The 19,993-nt window shown below is 41.8% G+C and overlaps 2 protein-coding genes across 3 annotated transcripts in view; both read left to right on the forward strand.

Annotated features, from left to right (window-relative positions):
* Positions 1 to 3,078, forward strand: part of FABP7 (fatty acid binding protein 7, brain) — a 3,330-nt gene extending 252 nt beyond the window's left edge. The window contains exons 2-4 of the mRNA XM_014966317.1: positions 255 to 440; positions 1,069 to 1,170; positions 2,691 to 3,078. Coding sequence (XP_014821803.1) covers positions 255 to 440; positions 1,069 to 1,170; positions 2,691 to 2,741 — 339 coding nt within the window. The 3' untranslated portion in view covers positions 2,742 to 3,078. The remainder of the gene's footprint in view (positions 1 to 254; positions 441 to 1,068; positions 1,171 to 2,690) is intronic.
* A 2,341-nt stretch (positions 3,079 to 5,419) lies between these two features.
* On the forward strand, positions 5,420 to 17,667 carry SMPDL3A (sphingomyelin phosphodiesterase, acid-like 3A). 2 transcript variants are annotated; one of them, XM_014966499.1, is made up of 8 exons: positions 5,420 to 5,746; positions 7,181 to 7,394; positions 8,233 to 8,377; positions 11,394 to 11,490; positions 12,798 to 12,976; positions 14,161 to 14,341; positions 15,825 to 15,949; positions 17,148 to 17,667. In XM_014966499.1, the coding sequence occupies exons 1-8, from the start codon at positions 5,641 to 5,643 to the stop codon at positions 17,457 to 17,459; spliced, it is 1,359 nt and encodes a 452-aa protein (XP_014821985.1). In that variant the 5' UTR covers positions 5,420 to 5,640; the 3' UTR covers positions 17,460 to 17,667. The 2 variants fall into 2 exon arrangements, with proteins under 2 accessions (XP_014821985.1, XP_014821987.1); XM_014966501.1 differs by lacking the exon at positions 7,181 to 7,394 and having other exon boundaries at positions 5,624 to 5,746.
* Positions 17,668 to 19,993: the final 2,326 nt, after the last annotated feature.

Genomic DNA, 19,993 nt, shown 5'->3' on the forward strand with positions numbered 1-19,993 from the left:
TCTCTCTGTGTGTGTGTGTGCACCTATGGGTCCTTTAGGTATAAGGGCACAAGCGAGGCAGAAAATCGCGTTTCGCTGTGATGTCTGAAAGCTGCGGAGATTTTTGTACCTCGATGTGCGCCCAGAAAAAAAAAAAAAGAAAAAAAACCTGATGGATTTCTCTTTTTTTTTTTCCCTCTTGGGGGTCTAGGAGTCGGGTTTGCGACACGGCAGGGGGGAAAAAGACCTGATGGATTTATCTTTTTTTTTTTCCTCTTGGTGGTCTAGGAGTCGGGTTTGCGACACGGCAGGTGGGGAATGTGACCAAACCCACTGTGATTATCAGCAGCGAGGGGGACAAAGTCGTGATCAGGACTCAGAGCACTTTCAAAAACACAGAAATCAGCTTTAAACTCGGAGAGGAATTTGATGAAACCACCCCCGACGACAGAAACTGCAAAGTAAGTGAACTCTCTCGAGCTGCAGTTGCTACTTTTTTTCCCTTCTTCCTCCCCGCCCCCGCGGCTGTACCTTTGGTAGGGTCAAAGAAAAAATAAAAAGTAACTTCTGCTACTGACAGTTGTAACTGTGAGGGACAGGAAAAAAGGACAAGATTGCATCTTACTTGCCCCTTTACGCCGTGTCTTGTCTGAAGCTGTGTGTTCTGTCGCCAGCCCCCTGTCTGCCACAGAATTGTGTCAGCTCCCCACTTTTCTTACAACCCAAGTATCATTTGTCATAAGCTTTTCCAGTCGAAATGGGGAAATGCCTTCTTCCCTGTGACTTTGGGGCTTAACGCAAACATTATCCCAAACGGGATTATCTGAAACGGTGGTTCCTGTGAGCCTGGAACTCACAGAAAACAACTTTTTTTCATCCTTTGATGAAAACAAGAATTGTATGGAGTTCATGCTTAAAATGAGGATGATTCATGGGCTTGGCTTTAAAATGGCTGGGACTACTTTATCATTCTACATCCACATCCATCTATTGAAGAGAATTCAATAGAATAGTGCATGCTGAATGTGTGAGCAGAATCCCAAATACCCCCAATAAATGAATGTCTTTGTGTTTCTTGGTATCTCACAGTCAGTTGTGACCCTGGATGGAGACAAGCTAGTGCACGTACAGAAGTGGGACGGCAAAGAGACAAACTTTGTGAGAGAAATAAAGGATGGCAAAATGGTAATGGTAAGTATAAAGCTCACTGAGCATTCACATACACCGTTAACACTCCTCAAGCTTTATGAACAGGTAGTGTTACTTATACATGGACCCTTAAAATAATTGGTGGGGAAAGCTAGCAGAGATTTTTTCAAATATTTATTTTGTTCTGTTTTGCATCTTGTTTTACTGACAACGGGAAAATTGCTAGTGGTTTCAGGCAGGCCAGCATGTCAATTTCCAGTGTATGGAAAAGTGTGTTTATGTTCTTTCCACACTTTGTGGAAAGACATGCCTAAACGCACACACATGCCTAAATGCAAAAAAAAAAAAGTCCTGGTGAGCTGGAAAAGATACAAAGTTTCTGATCTGTTACCAGTGCTAATTTAGATTTCTTTAAAAATTTGTATACGCATGCATAAATAATATTTAATTACACGGAACAAGTGTTTTCCTAGGAAAACAAAAATTACAATATGGCAGGAGGTAATAGCATTTTCATATTTAATAATAAAAATATTATTAATTGTTAAAAAATGCAATAAACAATTGTGTGAAGAAAAGTCTTGCTTTAAATTAACATTCCTTTCCCGACTTCTCAGGAACGGGAGTATGGGGTGAATAAAAGGTATAAATTACTATATCTAATATCCAGGGCAGCATTTCTCATGCTTATTTTTGGTGCAGAGATGTAAATTTTGAAAATAAAACCTCTTCAGCTATACTAATCGATGTGACTTGGCTGTTGGAGAAAACCAGTTAGCTTGTTTTCAAAGTACTTTGGAGAGTGTATGGATGGAGACTTGCAAATAATTAAAGCCTTAAAGCATACAGTCAGAGCAACACAATGTGACAAGCGATTAAAGGGAAAATACAGGCTTTGTGTTTGGAAACAGCTACACACCTCTACAGAAAACCTTTTCCTTTGGAATTTGAACACGGCAAGAAGCCTTGTTCCAGTTCAGGAAATGCCTCCAAAGCTCGCACACTGTAGTTAGTGTTCTGTACAACTGCAGTATCTAAAATATTTGGTGGCTCTAGCTACATAAATGCACAGAATGCGTTTATTTTAATGCAAGGTTCTCTGTAAGTATATGCCTATGCATAGTGGTATAGAATATGGGTATAGAGCACTTGGATTTTAGATCGAACATTTTGCAATGTGATCAGCTTTGGAAAAATAAGTGTTAAATCTGTATTAAAACAATGCTGTATTTAAGAAGTCACATTCACAAAATGAGAAAAAATGAAATTGTTATTTCTCGTCTCACTTTAGTTGCCTTGTACATGTGCATTATGTGCTTCTTGGGTTTGAAAGTGTAGCACACCACCACAGAAAGTAGGAAAGAGAAAGTTACGTTTATAACTTTGAGGTTTTGCTGCTTGCTCATTTAAAATACCAATAATCAAGACCAACTTTTGTTTTTTTTTTATAAATTACATTATGTATGACAACCTTGCTCTAGCGTGGACTTCTGAATATGTGCTAAGTCATTAGAGAAAATGGTCCAGCATCTAACGTGTCTGTCTTTTCCTTGGACTTGCAGACTCTCACCTTTGGTGATGTGGTTGCTGTTCGCCACTATGAGAAAGCGTAGAGTTCACCTGCTCCCTGTCCAGATGTTACTTCTGCTGGATGGATTAACGTACCGTCCATAATTGAACGTAGCTAAAATGCACATTTCTGACACGAAAAGTTAATAAAGAATTTGGGGGGAGGGGGGGGAAGGGGTGTTGGTTTGTTGTTTTTTTTTTTTTTTTTAAAAAAAAAAACACTTATGCCATCAAATTGGCAAGCTTGTGCTGTGTAGTGAAACATGTTAAACTTGGCATTAAATTTCTGAAACACTTGCCTCTCTTTTTTACAGTAAATGGAACATATTTGAATTGTTTTGGAATGCAGATCAAATAGAAATTAAAAAGTTTTTTAAACCTATGCTCCTTTTGCATTTAATGGGCTAGTATTTCAGTGTTCTGAGGGGAGTTGTCAGATGTTCCTTTTTCTGACTTAAGCGCCAGAAAAGCACATGGTACACAACACTGCAGCAGCCTCTCTCTGTGATGTGGAGTACATGGGAAATGAAAAATTGCCTTCAGTCTGCTTCAGTGGCTGCTTTTTGCTGCAGAAATCTAAAGCCCCTGTCTTTATATACGTAGGCAGAGAAATTGAAGGCTCAAGTCAGTTTCAGCTCCTCTCTTCACTGGGGAACTTGTTATCCAGTGCATGCTAAGGCCAAGGGGCAGAAGCCTTGAATGTCAGGGGCGAACCTTTAGTTTTGATTTTAATAGCTGTGGGAGTTTTTCATTTGTTTCAGTGGGATTTTTTGTGAATATACAAAAGATTGAAGTGTTTGACAGGATGGGAGGAAAGGGCCAATGTGACAAAGGGCAAGACTGGGGGAACCTCCTCTCCACAGGAGTTGGAGGAAAACAAACAGAAAACAGTACAAGACAAACCTGAGATTCCCCTCCCTCAGCTACAGTTTCACAGCTAATATGCACAGGAGATAACAATTTGCACTGTGAGCAATTTAAAATAAAATGCCACTTAAAAGAGAGAAATTAAAACCCTATTAAGAATATTCCCTAAAAGACCAGGGTGGGAAAAACTGCCTTACACTTCAGAATATGAGGAAAATTGAAACAGGTTGCTGGCAGCATGGAAGACATTGTTTGGAGTGTCCATGTTTTCTGACACACTGACTCAGTGGACCCCATGGAGTTGTACCTACCTACAGCCTTTCAAATAAAGGCAGAGCATTTGGGGTGTGTGGATACAGAGGGCAGTGAGGAGGGCTGTCCTGCCCAGCTTCCTGGGCCTAATACTGCACTTTGCCATCCTTCAGATCTGCTTGGTGTTATCATGGGACGCGGCTTCTTGCTTCCCTGGGGAGCCAGGATAACACAGGCAGCTCCTCTCACTTATCTGATAAAAGTTCAGACAGCATTGTGGCACCTAACGAGCACAAATACAAAATCTAATGTCGTTAGCTTTACTTTTTCACAAAGAAGCTGCCTGAAAGGAACATCCAAGTGTGTTTTCTCTTGTGTGGAACACTAAGAGTCTTAATTATGAATGGCTATTTGATGGATATTGATCGCTTTTAAAATCTAGGAGCTTACTTCATTACAGAGAAATTAGAACTTGTTCCAGAGGGATAGGGAGCTGCAGTCTCTGTTTTGGGCTGCTTCAGCTGCTACAATGCAAGTTATCTTTAAATAGCATCTTCTGCCCTTCGGTTTTACCAGCTCATTTAATCAGCTTCAGTACCTAATGCAGCTTTCATCTGCCTCCCCTCCGTTGCTGCCCGTTTGCTGCACTGGCCACATGACTGCCCTTCCCAGAAAGGTGGGAGCAGCTGCTTTTCCTTCGTCACTGGGGAAAACACACTTGGGTCCCCCCCCAGTACTGGCACTCATCTGCACGACAAGTGATTTGTGGGGTCACGAATTAAAAGAATTGCCTGCATGCTTATGTTTTCTGAGTCACGTGAAACCATCACATGAAAGCTTACCGGTGAAATATTTTGCTATTCTAAAGATGAACAATACTAACGTCAAATTAAATAAGGGAGAGAAAGAAATAGGGGAGTGATACCCGTGAAGTGCCAGTGGCACTGCTCAGGAGTGGAAAGGTGAGGAAAATACCCACCCCGGGACTTCCAGCTGCTGGTGAAACAGCTTTGCCAAGCCCTGGAGGGCAGATGTGAACAGAAGAGCAGAGGGAACAGCTTGATGAGGATGTCTGGGGGCAGCTAGGGGATCCAGGACACCGCTGTGCTGGCCTGCTCGAGAAGAGCAGAGGGAACAGCTCGATGAGGATGTCTGGGGGCAGCTACAGGATCCAGGACACCGCTGTGCTGGCCTGCTCCTGACAGGGACACCCAGCACTCTCCCTACCGGGAACTACTCCCACTCCAGCAATAAGCACACTCCCCCACCACAGAGCCTTAGCGATGCGGTACGGTGCATTTACCATACACCTCAGCCTTTTCCTTAAGCTGTGCTAAAGGTGTGTAAAAATCCATTTTTTACATGCATTCTGTAAGAAACCTTCCTGCCGAAAGACGCTTGAGGCGCCCGGCCGGGTCAGGCCGCGGCCGGGCAGAGGGCTCCGCGGGGCAGGGACAGCCGCCTGCCCGCCTCACCTCCCTTTGAGGCCGCCCCGAAATCTGCCGGTGCTCCGAATTTAATCCCTGCCAAGCGGCCAGGCTGGCTCCCGCCAGGCCCCTAGTGCCGACCCAGGGGTGGCACCTGATGAAGGTCACCCCGACCTCCGGCACGGCCGGCCGAGGCGACACCAGCTGCCCCCCCTCAGCGGGGCGCCCCGTCCCGGGACGGCTTTTGGCCCCCGGTCCTGCGGGCGGGGCGGGATCGCGGCTTCCGGCAGCCCCGGGGAGGCACCGACGGGCCGGTGGCTTGCAATAAGCCAACCCGCCCTGGCCCCTCTCCTCCGCGGCGGGTCGGCGGGCAGGGCGCTCCCTTGGCCGGGCCAACATGGAGCTGCGGGGGGTACGCGCCGCCCGCTTGGCCCTGGGCCTGGCGCTGCTCTGCTCGGCGCTGGAGGCGGCGCCGGCCGGCCCGCAGCCCCGCTCCGCGCTGGGTGAGTCCGCCGGGGGGACGAAGGGCGGGCAGGAGGACGGGGCAGGCGGGGGAGGGGCAGCGGTGCCTCCCCGGCGGAGGGAGGCCCTGCCCCGGGCGGGGGGCGGCGGGGCAGGCGCGGGGTAGCTCTGGTTCCCTGCCCTTCTCCCAGCTGCCGTGGGGTTCCCCGCCCCAACAGGCTTGGACTTCATGTGTTTTTTAAACAATTAAACACGCCGCTGCTCTGGTGTGGGGGGGTTTGAGTGGGGTTTGCGTTCAGTCCGCCGGGGTGCGGGGGCGGCCGGGGCGGTGAGCCCGGCCCTGCCTCAGCCCCGCACTGCAAACACGGGACTCGGTGTCAGCAAACACACACACACACACACCACACACACACAGACACACACACACACACACCGCACACACACTCCGCCGGGCCCTGCGCCGGGGGGTGCTCCCAAAGTGGCTTCCAGGGGATTCTCCGTCCCTGGGGCCAAACAGGCAGTAGGGTGTCCAGGTGTCCGGGCCTTCCTCCCTCTCCTCTGGGTAGGAGGGTGTCGAAATCGCTGCTGGTCTTCCCTTCCCGAAACAAAACCCCACGGGGTCCCGTCTGGGGCGCCTGCTCTGCCACAGAGCGAGCGTGTGACCTTGGGAAAAGTCAATTTATATCTGCCCCGGTTTCACAACCGCTGCCCCAGATACGGGAGAGCCTTTCCCAGGTGCTTGGAAACCCACAGGAATAGACTGCCCTTATTTTACGTGAAACTTGAAATGTGGCAGTGGAACACAAGGTGAATTGGTCTTGTTGGCCATATTCTGGTGGTTCTTGGCTCCTTTCTCCGTGCAGTGGCTGAGAGTGTGTCAGCCTGGCAAGCGGTGAGTCGGTGAGGCTGACGCACCTCTCCCCGGTGAGAGCCCTCTTGGCTGCTGGGGAGAAGAGCTTTGAAATTTTTGCACACGTGCTGTTCCTCCACTTTTTTTTCTCCGCTGTGATCTTTTATAGTAGCTTCCAGCGAGGGAAGGTCTGGAAAAATAATTAAAATGCAACTCCCTCTCTTTTCAGATGAGTGGAGAAGCCTTTCTAATCGCCTCTTCTACTCTCCAGTTTCCAAACTGCTGTTAATGAAAAGAAGCTGATTTTCCAACACTACCAACCTCTCACTACCAACGCTACCTACCAACCTTATTTTATTTTTTTTTCTGCTGAATAGCTTAAACCTATGCCTCTGCTTCTTTTTTTAGTTTTTCTAAGCAGAGAATGTGAAGGACTTGTCAGGAATGCAGAGCTTGCCCACACTTACCAGACCGGCTAATCAGCAATTAGTTAAATTTATTCTCCTTTTCAAAACTTGAAAGTGGAATAGCAGTAGACAAACTGGAGCAAACCTAGCATTACCCGTGTGTGTCCAGTTCAAATGCAAACAATGCATTTTCTTTACTCTTTGTTTTCTGAAAACAGGACAGTTCTGGCATGTATCTGACCTACATTTAGACCCGACTTACCACGTTACCCCTGATCACACCAAAGTTTGCTCGTCTTCCAAAGGAGCCAATGCCTCCAACCCAGGCCCTTTTGGAGACTTTTTGTGTGATTCTCCATATCAGCTTATTTTGTCAGCATTTGCATTCATGAAAGATTCAAAACAGCAGGTTTCATTCATGATCTGGACGGGGTAAGTGTCCAAGTCCCGCTGCAGTTAAAGCTTTTAACAGCTGGTTAACCATATAGTGCAGTAATTCACAAATTTATATTTGCACCAATGGATCAGAGTTTAGTATCTCACAAATGCTACCTTTAAGTAGTTCCTTTAGTTGTCTGAATGGCTTAATAAGTGGACAACTAAGTGAGACTATAAGGCCTCAGGAAGAGACTTTGATCTCTGTAGGATGTTGGACTGTTCGTTGGGACATTTACCACATGACTGTATTAGTCTCAGTTCATAGAAATGGCACGGGGAGGGTGGGAAGTGGAAAAAGCAAAAACATATGTTAGGTCACTTAATTTTGCTGGGGGAAGGGTGTTAAGAAAAACAAAGATGTAAAGGCAAGTGATAAATTTATTTCATTTACCTTATTGTACTTAATTTTCAGCAGGTTGTTGTTAAAAGGGGAAAAATAAACTTACAAGGTTGTGCAGATGACAGAAGATACATAACCCAAACTGCACAGTAGTTCAAAATCACAGAGTTGAATTAATTTCTAAGAAATCTTAGTTATGATGAATGTGAATCATAGGATAAACATTAGTCTACTTGTTTGTTTTTGTTTGTGTTTTGTTTGTTTTTTAAATAAATCCTTTGCAGAGAACCTTTCAGGCAATTCTAGGTTTTAATTAGAGTCTATAGTAGCATTACATGCTGGAATGATTTTAATTAAAGAGTCTATAGTAGCATTACATGCTGGAATGTAATACTAGAATGTCTAGAATGTAGATGTGTTTGCAGATCTTTTTTTTTGCCTTTACTTATGTTGCTACTGAACCTTTGTTAATAAAGCCTTTTCCTTTTTCAGAGACAGCCCTCCTCATGTTCCTGTAAAAGAACTCTCCACAAAGTTGGTCATTAGCATCATTGGCAATATGAGTTCTACAATTCGTAATTTCTTTCCAGATCTTCAGGTTTTCCCGGCCTTGGGCAATCATGACTACTGGCCACAGGTAAAACAAGTTAGAACTTTGCTTATGTGTCATATTGACTGTGTTCCTAACCCCTCAGAAAGCAGGTGTGAAAAATAAGAGTTAAATTTCTGGGAACAGTATTCTACAATTCTCCAATTAGCATTTAAAATTATAAATAAGTCAAGAACCTAAAATACAGCTCTCTTTCTGTGTTAAGTTGCCCAAGCAAACGTTGATGCCAGGTAAATTCTGCACGTTGTCTGAGGTTGTGCAAATTTGCTGCTAATTGTTTCTCATGGCTTAGAATAACCAGGTCTCCTCATAGTAAATACACACTTTTTTTTTTTTTTCCTTGCTGTGTAAGTCATGTGTGTGTGCACAATAACTTAATCCAAGAGAAATGACATCCTTAATGGATCTGTGAGCCCGTGGTAAGATTCAAGGCCTGCTGAAAGGCCTACTGGACATCTGTCCGCAGCTATCACCTGTTGGGTTTTTTTATCAGATTAATGGCAGAATTTTTGTAATATTCCTGCAGTTTTGCCACTATTATTAAAAATATGTCTTTTTTTTTTTTTTTTTTTCTTTTTTTATTGGACGCTTAGAAATATTTGCATTGATGATTTATTGGATATGTGGACCATTGCAGCTGAGGACAGTGCTTTTTTATTTTGAGTGTTCTGCGAATATTGTTCTTGGCATAGCTCAAAAGTAAACAGTTGCTTCATGTGGCCTTTAAAGCATATTGTGGGTTGATCTGGCACCACACAGGACTGAGGAGCAAATTCTGTCATTGGATCCGAGAGGATCGGAAGGGATGTGGAGCAGGTCAACTGAAATATTTCGTTTGAAATATCTGATGGGAATTAAGTAACACCCCTTCAAACCCCAAAGGCTTCTCTCCAGCTTTCTGTGTTACTCATTAGGCCTATCAGGGTTTTACCTTGGTGTCACAGCTGATTGTACCGTTGCTGGAGTTAGTGATTCCCAAATCAGGGAGTAACAGAGGTGCTCAGAGAGGGGAAAGGGAAATGTGAGAGGCAAAATAAGAGCTAAGCCTATCTTGTAAACGGGGGTGCACAAACCAAGCTGGGACTTCAGTCTCTTGTGTTCTTACTCTGGCAGTGTAGCTTCAGCTTGTTTTATGCACTGACAGGAGCCAGGCTGGCCTCTTGTGTTCTTACTCTTACTTCAGCTTGTTTTATGCACTGACAGGAGCCAGGCTGGTTCACCACAAACCACCAGTAAAGTACTTTCATAAATAACACCTTAACTGAAGTCTCACACAACGTTTTGCTTTCATTTTTGTTTTGTTTTGTTTTTCTTTTAAAAAAGTCCTAACAGAATAGCTGTCTAACTTGTTTCACAAATATGAGTTTTGTTTGTGAAATTAAAGCTGAAGATAGAAAAAAAAAATAAATGGTTAGGGGAGGCAAACGGGCAGCAAACAGTATTTTGAAGCAAGCTGCTGGCTGGAGTAACTGTTCCAGTTCTCTCTGCACAAGCCTGCACCCGAGTATTTCTGTGGTACTTTGCTTTGAAAAGGCAGGCTTCACCAATGCCCAGAAGTGACATACTTTTCTGTTACTGTTTGAAAAAGACCATGGGATCAGAAATTCCCCACTATGGGGTCATTTCAGGTTGCTGGAGTGGTTGTTTTTTTTTTTTTTTTTTTTGGCTGTTGATGACATTTCTGTTTTTCATATGGACATGCTTGGCAAACGTCCCCTAGACTGGCAGCGATGTGGAGCAAGCCACACACCGCAGGCTGTTCCACAGCCAGTGTGAAAGCTGTGTGCTCACCATGCACAAGAGGAATTTTATTGCTCTTTAGTGTGTTCTGACCTGTCCGTCTCAACAATTTAATGGTCTGGGGGTGATTTTTCTTGCAGAGCCTGTTAAAAATAGTACTCGGGTTAATCAAGCATCGGGGTACCTTTCAGGTCGTGTATTGTGACCTTGGTCTTTCTGCATAGTCTTATTTGTTTCACATCCTTGCCCCTGCTTAAATCAGAGTCCTGAACTGCTGTCTAATCCACGAGTTCACAGAGCACTGACTCGCCTGGGTCCAAACCACCTTCAGTCCATAATGTGACTTCTTATCTGAGTTGGGGTTTTGCTGTGTCTGATAGTGACTGTTAGCTCTGGTATGGCTCAAAGCTTTCTTAATAACTGGTATCTGTGCACTGCAAGCAGCACATGTCTGAACAGACTTCTGATTGCACTACTCCTAGACAGAAGCTTAGTGCTTAAGCCTCCAATAGCGTAGGTTTCGTTTCAAAGGGCTTAGAAAGGTCAGATTTTATGTTTAAGAAAACATGCGCTCTAATACCGTTCCTATTTATTGACCTCTGTTTTTTTCCTTTTAGCACCAAGAATCCAAGCAGGTATTTTAGGAAAGGCAAGGACAGGCTGGGATCTTCTTGTCAGGGTTAGATGAGAGTGTGGCTCTTATCGGGCTGTGGCGCTTGGGCATTGCTTGGCTCAGACTGAAGAGTGCTACAGTCCTAATTAGAGCTGATGGGAGAAAACATTGACAAAATTTTTCTTTTACATTTTACTAGAACTGCAGGATATCATTTGTGAATTTCACCAGAATGTTTGTGAGGGCCTTAGCGGAGTTTTGGAGAGCTGCTATGAACCCCAAGTTGCTTGAAAAATTCACCTTTTGTAGAAGAAGCTTATTTCAAGCTTTTCCTCCAAGAGACTTTATTTTTAGACAATCAATCTTCAGTTTATGTATTTATTAATTTTGCAGGATGTATGGTTTTCCACTCTGCTGTGCTTCTATGGCTGGAAATATTGCTGGCATTAGTTTATCAATGCATTAGCAAGGCCCTGCAGTCAGTTCTAAGTTGAGACGTTTGTTCCTGATCAGCAATACTGGGTGTTCAGAAGATTTTTTTTTCCCTTTCTTGAGTTCCCCCTGATAATGACTGGATACACTTAAGTGTTATGGGAGAGCTCAGGTGGGATAATTTAGTGATTTTTTTTGTGTGTGTGTGTGTCTGTGTGTCTGAAAGCTAAGATTTAGGCAGGTTCTGCTTTCTCATAGGATCAGCTTCCTGTAACTACCAGTGAAGTTTACAATGCTGTAGCAGATTTCTGGAAACCCTGGCTAACTGATGAAGCAATCAAAACCTTCAGAAAAGGTAAAATATGCCAGTAATGCATTGTAAAGCTAGGGCTTAGAGAACTAATGTTCCTATAGATTTGTTTGTTTAGCTGAGCCTCATAGGATGGATCAGCACAATGGATTATCTGTAATGCTTCTCCTGGAAGAAGTTACTTGTCTTTTTGAATAGCAATACTTATCTTCAGGGTACATTTATTTTCTTCTGATGCAATAATTATTGCTTCTTGTAAAATACATGGTATTATTGGCTTTGTACCAACGCATGTGAAATACCTTATTGCCTTCAAGATCTCATAATACTTTTTAGATAAAGGCATATGATGCACAAGAAGATTTGTGCATCAAATCTTTGCAAAAAATTGCAATTTTTTGCAAATTTTTTTGGAAAAAAATGGTGAAATGTAATTTCTGCTTTGATACTATGTGTATGTAAGAGTATATTGAATAGGCACATATTTCTTCGAGTTATGATAGGACAAAGTGTTGGTGATTATACTGCTAATTGCATCATATTTGTATTTTGCATCCAGGTTACTGAACTGGGAGAATGTTGATATCCTAATTGCAATTTTTCTGTTTAGCAAAGGACAGAAAAGTTCAACCTAATTTCCAATCCACTCACATATTAGGGATTTTAAAGTTTAGTGTGAATTTGTGTTTTTGTGTCCCGAATGGGAAGGAACTCTGGGTGAGAGTGGCAGTAGAAATTCTAAAAGGAAAAATAAAACTCTAAGGGACAGACCTTAAGTCAAGATACGTTGTTGTAGCTCCATTGAAGTCCCTGAACTGTGAAATTGCACCCACGGAAGAAGCTCTTGTTTGCCATGGAGAGTTTTAGGAGCTTGCATTGAAAAACATGGTCTTTATGTTTCATCATGTTCCAGTCTGAAGTTCAATGATTTTCAAAGTACAAGGTTACTAAATGCAAAACAGCTCTTCTTGGAGGAACCTGTGTATTTGCGGTATTTCAAGAAATGTGGACTTTTTAACAATTACTGCGTCTCTCAATGTGGAAGACAAGGTTACGGGGCACTTCTTGCTTGTCAGTTGGATAATTGCATCTGAAAACTGTCAACTAAACACAAAGACAATTGCAGGCAAGAATTTGTAAAAATTCAGTGTCAACTTTTAGTAAAGTGTTGCTAAAAACAGAATCTTAAGACGTTCTGTTGTGATAAGGTGATGCATGGCTTGAATAAACATACCATATACTATTTTGTTAGAAAGAATAAGGCTGGGTATTTTGTCAGTGCTGTACTTTGATTCTAAAGTTGTGCTTGTAAGCCTTTCATTTTTCAGATGCTGTTGGTCTTATTTTCACAGGTGGCTTCTATACACAGCTGTTTGAATCCGGTGATGGCTCTCAACCACTCAGGATAATCAGTCTGAACACAAATTTATATTACAGCCCCAACAGTGTAACTGTGAATATCACCGACCCAGCCAACCAGTTTGCCTGGCTGGAGGGAATACTAGAAACCTCTTCACAAAAGAAGGAAAAGGTAGGGGTGGTGAACAGAACCCATTCTTTAAACCTTGAAAAGGAAAAAAAAAAATAGAGAAAATGAAAATATAAACATGATTCTAAAGGAATATTAATGCTGCCAAAGATACTGCAAAATCAAAATTTTTAGTTTTTAAGATAATTATTCCTTGCATATGCACATTATACCACAATTAATAAAATAGTTGAATGCAGTTTCTCAAATTCTACAGGTAAAGGTAGAATACTAAAATACCTTTACTTTCCTACTACGTAAGAAACTGTAGAAGCCAGGATGAGAATACTTAATACTTTCACTTTTGTTTATGATTCTTTTTAGTCATAGGCTTTAATTTTAAATTGTGCATCCTTAGCTTGGGACAAAAGCTAGCATATTTCATTTACATTTTTATGTAATTTCAAGTATCAAAAATAGAAATTTGAAAGAAGTTTGTCAATAACAAAACTTAGCCAAGCTGCAGCAGTTGCTATGATTTGAGCGTTATAATAAAGTGTCTTATAATATTCAGGTTGTGAAGTGAGGTTATAAATTATTGTCTCATGTTTGATTGATTGGTGTGGGAATTGGATCATCATCTGACCAGAAAAAGTGTTTAATTTGAAGGATTTACATTTAACTACGGTGTTGTAATTTAAAAAATATTATGTTACAGTTGTGAGGGAGAAGAGGTTTCCCTTCCTCATAACACCCTGCAGCACATCAGTTGGTGTGTGCAGTTGGAACCAAGTCTCAACCTCATACAGGGGGGGGTTTAACCAGTTCTTCTGTGTTTCTGCTGACTCTTACCATGCAGGCAGGCTCTGTAATATTCTAATATAAGTTTTTATTACTATTCCCTTGAGGTGCCAAATCGTAAGTCCTGCCCTAGTAAGTTATTTTTCCATTTGAAATAATTGATCATATTTTCCTTTGGCCTAAAGTGACACACAGATTTATTGGAAATTTTTTTCCCAAGAATATACTGAATTAGCTAAAGAAATCTAATTATTTTTTCTCATTAGGAATTTAAACATTCTTGCTGTTTGTATTTTGTGTAACTAAACTGCTGTGATTTATAACTTTCAGAATACCATTTCTAAGACAGCATTATTATGAAATTGTGGTAACCATTTCTAAGTTGCAGCTAAACTGTAAGTTTCAAACGAAGGTGCTAATTATGCTTTCTGTATCTCATTCTTTAGGTTTATATAATAGGACATGTTCCAATAGGATACTTGCCATATGCAAGGAATACTACAGCTATCAGGGAGCACTACAATGAGAGACTGGTAAAGATTTTTCGCAAATACAGTAGCGTTATTGCGGGGCAGTTTTTTGGACATACACATAGAGATAGTATCATGGTCCTCCTGGATGAAGAAGGTAATGATGCTTGTTGAATTCTGCATCTTCTTCTTCTTGATTAAAAGCAAATCAGTAGTTTCTTGCATGTTGTTCCTAGTCAATCTCCCTTATAAATAATCAAAAAAGGAAATCGGGCAATACAGACACTCCCAATACACACTCCCAATTTTTTTTTCCAAAGAACCTTGCAAGGCAGACTGTCTTTTTTATTTATTTTTTTTTTGTTGAAGTCAGAAGAAACTCCTGGGCAATACTATTATTTATCTACAAGAGCTCAAGCCTCACACACTCCCAATTTTTTTTTTTCCAAAGAACCTTGCAAGGCAGACTGTCTTTTTTATTTATTTTTTTTTTGTTGAAGTCAGAAGAAACTCCTGAAGCTTCCTATTTTTTTTTTTAATGAATGCTTATACTTAGACAAAAATTTCTAGTCTTTCCTTTCTGCTCTCTCAGTGACATGGGCAAATTATACCAGCCAGTTGCTATTGTGTAATGTGTCAAAGGGAATGTTCTCAGGCCAGCTAGACATGCTCTATGTTCTTGTGTTTCCTGCATCATTACTGTGCCTCTCTGCTGAGTTCCCTGCTGCTTCAAAGTTAATTAAAATAAGGGTAAGCAGGAGGCAGGAGAAAGCAAGTCTCTGCCTGTTGCATCTCTTAGATCAGCTAATTTCCCTTCAAGAAAAGCACCCGCATTTGAAAGTTTTGTTTATTGCTTTGAAATTCTGTAGTTTTAAGCATGGGCATGGCTGTATGGAGAACTCTAACGTCTCTAACAGAAGATACCTAACAAGTAACTGGCTAAATTTCTGTGTCTGTACCATAGAACAGTGAGAGTACCATTGCTTTGATTTATATAAAATACTCAAATATTAATTGGCTCTTTATCTAACTTTTATATGAACTCATAAAAGCAATGCCTAAAATGTTTAGTGGGCTGACAGTATACTAAATCATTTGCCTTTTTACATTGCATTATCATAGAATTAATCCCCAGCAAAAGGGAATCCAACCCTAGAGAAAGAACTGGCTTTTTGGTGTTCAAAGCAGTCTTATTCCTACATGTTTTTGTAACTTACCCTATTTGTGCATGAAATCACCACCTCTACTGCAGATTTCACTGAGGACAGACTGATCTTGGTGCCTTATCATTCCAGTTTGCGTGTGCAAGGATCTGCTTCCAAATTATTTTAATAATTTTGCATCTTTTGACAACATTTAAACGGTGAAATTGCTCTATTATAGACACACTCTATAGGCTCTATTATAGACACTTAATGGGTACACACTGAAATGTGTACTGTGCTATTTTATGAAGATTTTGGTCTATCCTGTGGAAGTGTGGGAGTTCACAGTGCTGTAGCTAATCCAGGGGAAAAAAAATGCTAACCTACCTAATCCTGTCACTCTTGTTCTCACTGTGTTGGTTCTCTACAACATTATTTGTTTGAGAAAGAAATGATTGTAAGGAAGCTGCTTCCTCACCTTTCCTCTTCCTGCAGAGAAACCAGTAAATTCCTTGTTTGTGGCACCTGCTGTAACGCCAGTGAAGAATGTGTGGCAAATGGAATCCAATAACCCCAGTGTCAGATTGTATCAATATGATCTTCTTGATTATAGCTTGCTGGTAAGTAGATTTTAAAGCATTGTTTAGGACTTCAAATACAGTGTCATTAAAAAGGCAAGATGTCAGCCTCTGCAGTATTACGGCTATTGGTGGAACTTTGGTGCTTACTCCTAATTTTTCTTCCTGGGCAAAGGAAAGGAAATCTGAAAAAGAATTTGGACAGTCTTTCTGTGCCTACAGGACTACCCAATACTTCCTGTTCTCTATGGAATATTCTTACAACGTAGAGTCAAAATCAGTCAGAAGTTTTCTGGGCAGAACTCTAAAAAAACTATTTGCAGGGAGCTCTGCAAGAGTGAAAAAGATTCACCTAATTCCTGAGTTTCTCTACATACCAGCGTTGTTTGCTGGTGGTAGGCTTAGCTTTGGGATGCAGTCCATGAAATGCTTCTGAAGGGTGTAGAAGAGCAGATAAAGAAAAGCACTTTTAACCATGTGATGTCTTGTAATTGTGCATCTTCCTGTATAGAGTTTATTCTTTTAATATGAAATGATAGATAAATTTAGAAGGAAAAAAGTAGAACACTTCTATTCTGTAGTCTCATGTGATTATTTGGAGATAAAGTGAATCCTGTGTAATTATTTTGACTCTGAATGACTTGGACATTCTCTCTGTAATTCAGGGTAAAACCTTGACCTGGCTGAGTGCAGTGACAACGCGTCCTGCAGCTTGGCTGGGACTGGGGTTTCTCTCTGGAGCCCCGTGCTAACGCAGGCCGCTCCTTTCTGCTGCAGATTTCATTCCTGCATCTCCATCTCTTCCCTTTTCCTTAAATTCTCCCTGGGCCGTTCTTTTCCTGGCCATTCTGCTTCTCAAGCAGTGCCCTGAGAAAAGAAACTTCTGGTTCTCACCCTTTTGCCTCACTCCTAAGGCAGACATGAGCAGAGTGGAGTTTGGTTTACAATTTGGACAGGAAAGACCTCTAATGCTGCCACTGCTGCCTTTTGTGGCTCCCTTTTCTTCTCCTCCCCATCCCCCCACCATTACTGTGCTGCAAGTACCAGCTCTGGGTGTAAGCCCAGCTCTTGGGGTGGGACGTGACCTTCTATTCAGTTGTGAATAATGAGGACTGACAGCTTCCTAATCAATATATCACTCTGGAGACTTAATGAAGCAGGGAAGAAAGCAATACAGCCATGCCTATTTTTTCTTTCTTTCTTTCTTTCTTTTTTTTTTTTTTTTTTCTTTTAACTGTAGGATCTTTGGCAGTTTTACTTGGACCTCAGAGATGCCAACAAGAAAAATGAATCAAACTGGAAATTAGAATACATCTTTACCAAAGCTTACGGCACTGAAGACTTGAAGCCAGAAAGCCTATATGAAATGGCCAAGCAGTTGTCTGCGCCACACAGCACACTGTTTGAGCAGTATTACAGTAACTTCATTGTGAGTTATGACAAAACCATTGTCTGTGAAGAGGGGTGCAAGACCTGCCAAGTATGTGCAATCCAATATTTGGATTACTCCTCATACACAGATTGTATCAATCGGGAAGCCACGTGGAGATGAACTCTCCGCGCAGTTGATGTTCGTGCTGACTTTAGTGTGTGATTTAAAGAACCTGCTCATCCTTTTGCTCGAGCACTGACGTGCTGACAGGGAGCCTGTGGGACTTCTCTGAACTTCAGGGGAGCAATAAATCTCCTTAGATCTTTCTTCTTGTAAGCGTGTTTTCCTTCCGCATCCAAATAAAAGTTTACTGGCTACGTAAGAGTGACCAGATGCTTCGCTGTTGTTTCAAGTGTCCTGTACCCTCTGTAACAGGCACCCCGGTATTTGGGGGTAGAATTTACTCACTCAGTTCTTCGGAAATCCAAGTCTCTTTTCTCAAGATGTGTAAACGTAGGCAATGCCATTTCAGACATGGGATTTTATGGGGGCAGGTTTCAACCATCTGCTGTCACAATTTGCAAACTGAAATCTGCAAAACGGGCATTTGCTGAGGCTGGAGTGCAGTTATGTTACTGATGCCATGCCAGTATTAGGTATCTCCCTGTGCCAAGTTTTCTTTCCCCTTCTTAACCCCTTAAATCCATCTCTGTTTAGAGGCGTATTCTAACCACAGCATCGAAGTGACTTAATGGAACACAAACCTCCATCCTATAAATACTTAATGCATTTTTTCAGAATGTGTGTGTTTGCCCAGCAGTTTTTTCCTTACGACAGAGCTATGTACGTCGGTACTGCTATCAAGAAGTTGTCTCCTTCTATCAAGAAGATTTTGCAGCAGACCATAAATTAGGTTTAAATTGATTAATATCACTAATTAGACATGATGTATACATTCTCTGTGCAGCACAGGTAAACATGCACTTGTCATGGTGTTTCTCAGGTTTCTTTTTTCATAGCGTATACATTCTCTGTGCAGCACTTTTCATGGTGTTTCTCAGGTTTCTTTTTTCATAGGGCGGTCTAGTACTTCATGTGAAAATTACCACATGCATGAACTTATAATTGCACAGACCACTTCTTCCTCTTCTTGTGATGTAATGGGTGCACAAGATGATGATGCTACAAAGAAGGCCATTTATCTAGTGTGTGTAACCAAGAAGGACCTTTATCCATTTTTCTGTTACATCAAGAGCTATACTTTGGGAGCCTTTGGTCAATATAAAACTGTACATACCCTACTCTGGATAATATTATTCCAGAGTAACTGGAGCTGTAGAAGTGGTTATGAGACAAATCCAATTGCTAACTGTTTATTTGCAGGAGATTAAAGCCTTTACCGTAGCTGTTGAGGAACTTTTTGGTTTTGTTTCCACTCAAGCTTGCAATATTTAGCAGAATATTTCTGGACAAATTTTCTTAGGTCTGTAGTATTCACAACTGTAGATGCAAATACCTCAGATTTGTCATGCATCAATCATCCACAGATGAAATGGTTGGTTTATTAAATTTGCATTCAGAAACAAATCCTCCAAGTGGTACTAATGTTTAGAAATGCCATTAATAATCCACAGTAGGCAGTCCTGTATTTTAAATTCTGTTGTTGGAGAGAGCGTGCTGGCCATGTGGACTCTTTACTGATCTCGAGTGGTACTGGATATGTAAATAACTCTTTAGAGCTATCTGCTCTGACTGATCTCGAGTGGTACTGGATATGTAAATAACCTGAATTAACGTGGGTTCTGTACAGACTGTGACTGTCAGGAAGTACTGGAAAGTTTCAGCGCTGAAAGCTGATGATTCCCTCTGTGTTGGATGTGTTTCTTGGTTGCATTTCATGTGGGTTTGCTCATGAAAAGATGCCTCTGTTACCAGTATCTGTTCTCCAAGGGCAAGCAAGCAGAGCTGTGGGCGGATACCATAAGGGCAACTGCAGCTGATAGGAGAGCTGAGCTTCCTCCAGTTTGCCAGATGGATTTTGTTCAGTTAGTTGTTTGCTTTGAACAACTGTCTCTTTTCTCATACTGATTTGTTTCTGTACGTCCTGTGACTTATGTTTAAGCTTAATATCTTTCTTCCATGAAGGAGTTCTTCATTGCTGAACTTTAGGGAGAGCTGAACCACGTGGCAGATCAGTAGACCACAGAAGTCTAGAAAGAATGGTGGGCTGATGGTGGGTTGTTGGGCATCTTGCTTCCTACATTTGTTTTTTTTGTGTATGTGTGTCAGTAGATGGTATTTAGAGAGCAAGAACAAGTAAATGGCTACAAATTTCTAAATAGCAAGCTATGATCCAGATGTACTGGAGGAGTTGAAGTCTCCAGTTGAAGTCAAGAGTTGGATGGCATCAGCCAAGGAGGTCGTTTTTGTTTCAGCCAGAGGGATATGTCCAGCAGGGTTACATCTATGCAGGGTATATGCTCCAAGATGCACCCTGTTACACAGGTTTGCGTTCTCCACTTCTCCTGTGTGTAACTGTGCTCACACAAGTGTGAGCGTAACTGGCCAAGACAGACCCAGGAGTATGTTTGACTGCATCGTCTTGTAACTCAGACATAAACTGAGGAGAGAGCTTCTAGGAATGTTATACTGTAAAAAAACATGAGATATATCACACAAACAGCTTAGATGGCACTTGGGTGAAAGGGAAAATA

The sequence above is a fragment of the Calidris pugnax genome, unplaced genomic scaffold (genome assembly GCF_001431845.1).
Source record: "Calidris pugnax isolate Ruff unplaced genomic scaffold, ASM143184v1 scaffold31, whole genome shotgun sequence".
Lineage (NCBI taxonomy): Eukaryota > Metazoa > Chordata > Aves > Charadriiformes > Scolopacidae > Calidris > Calidris pugnax.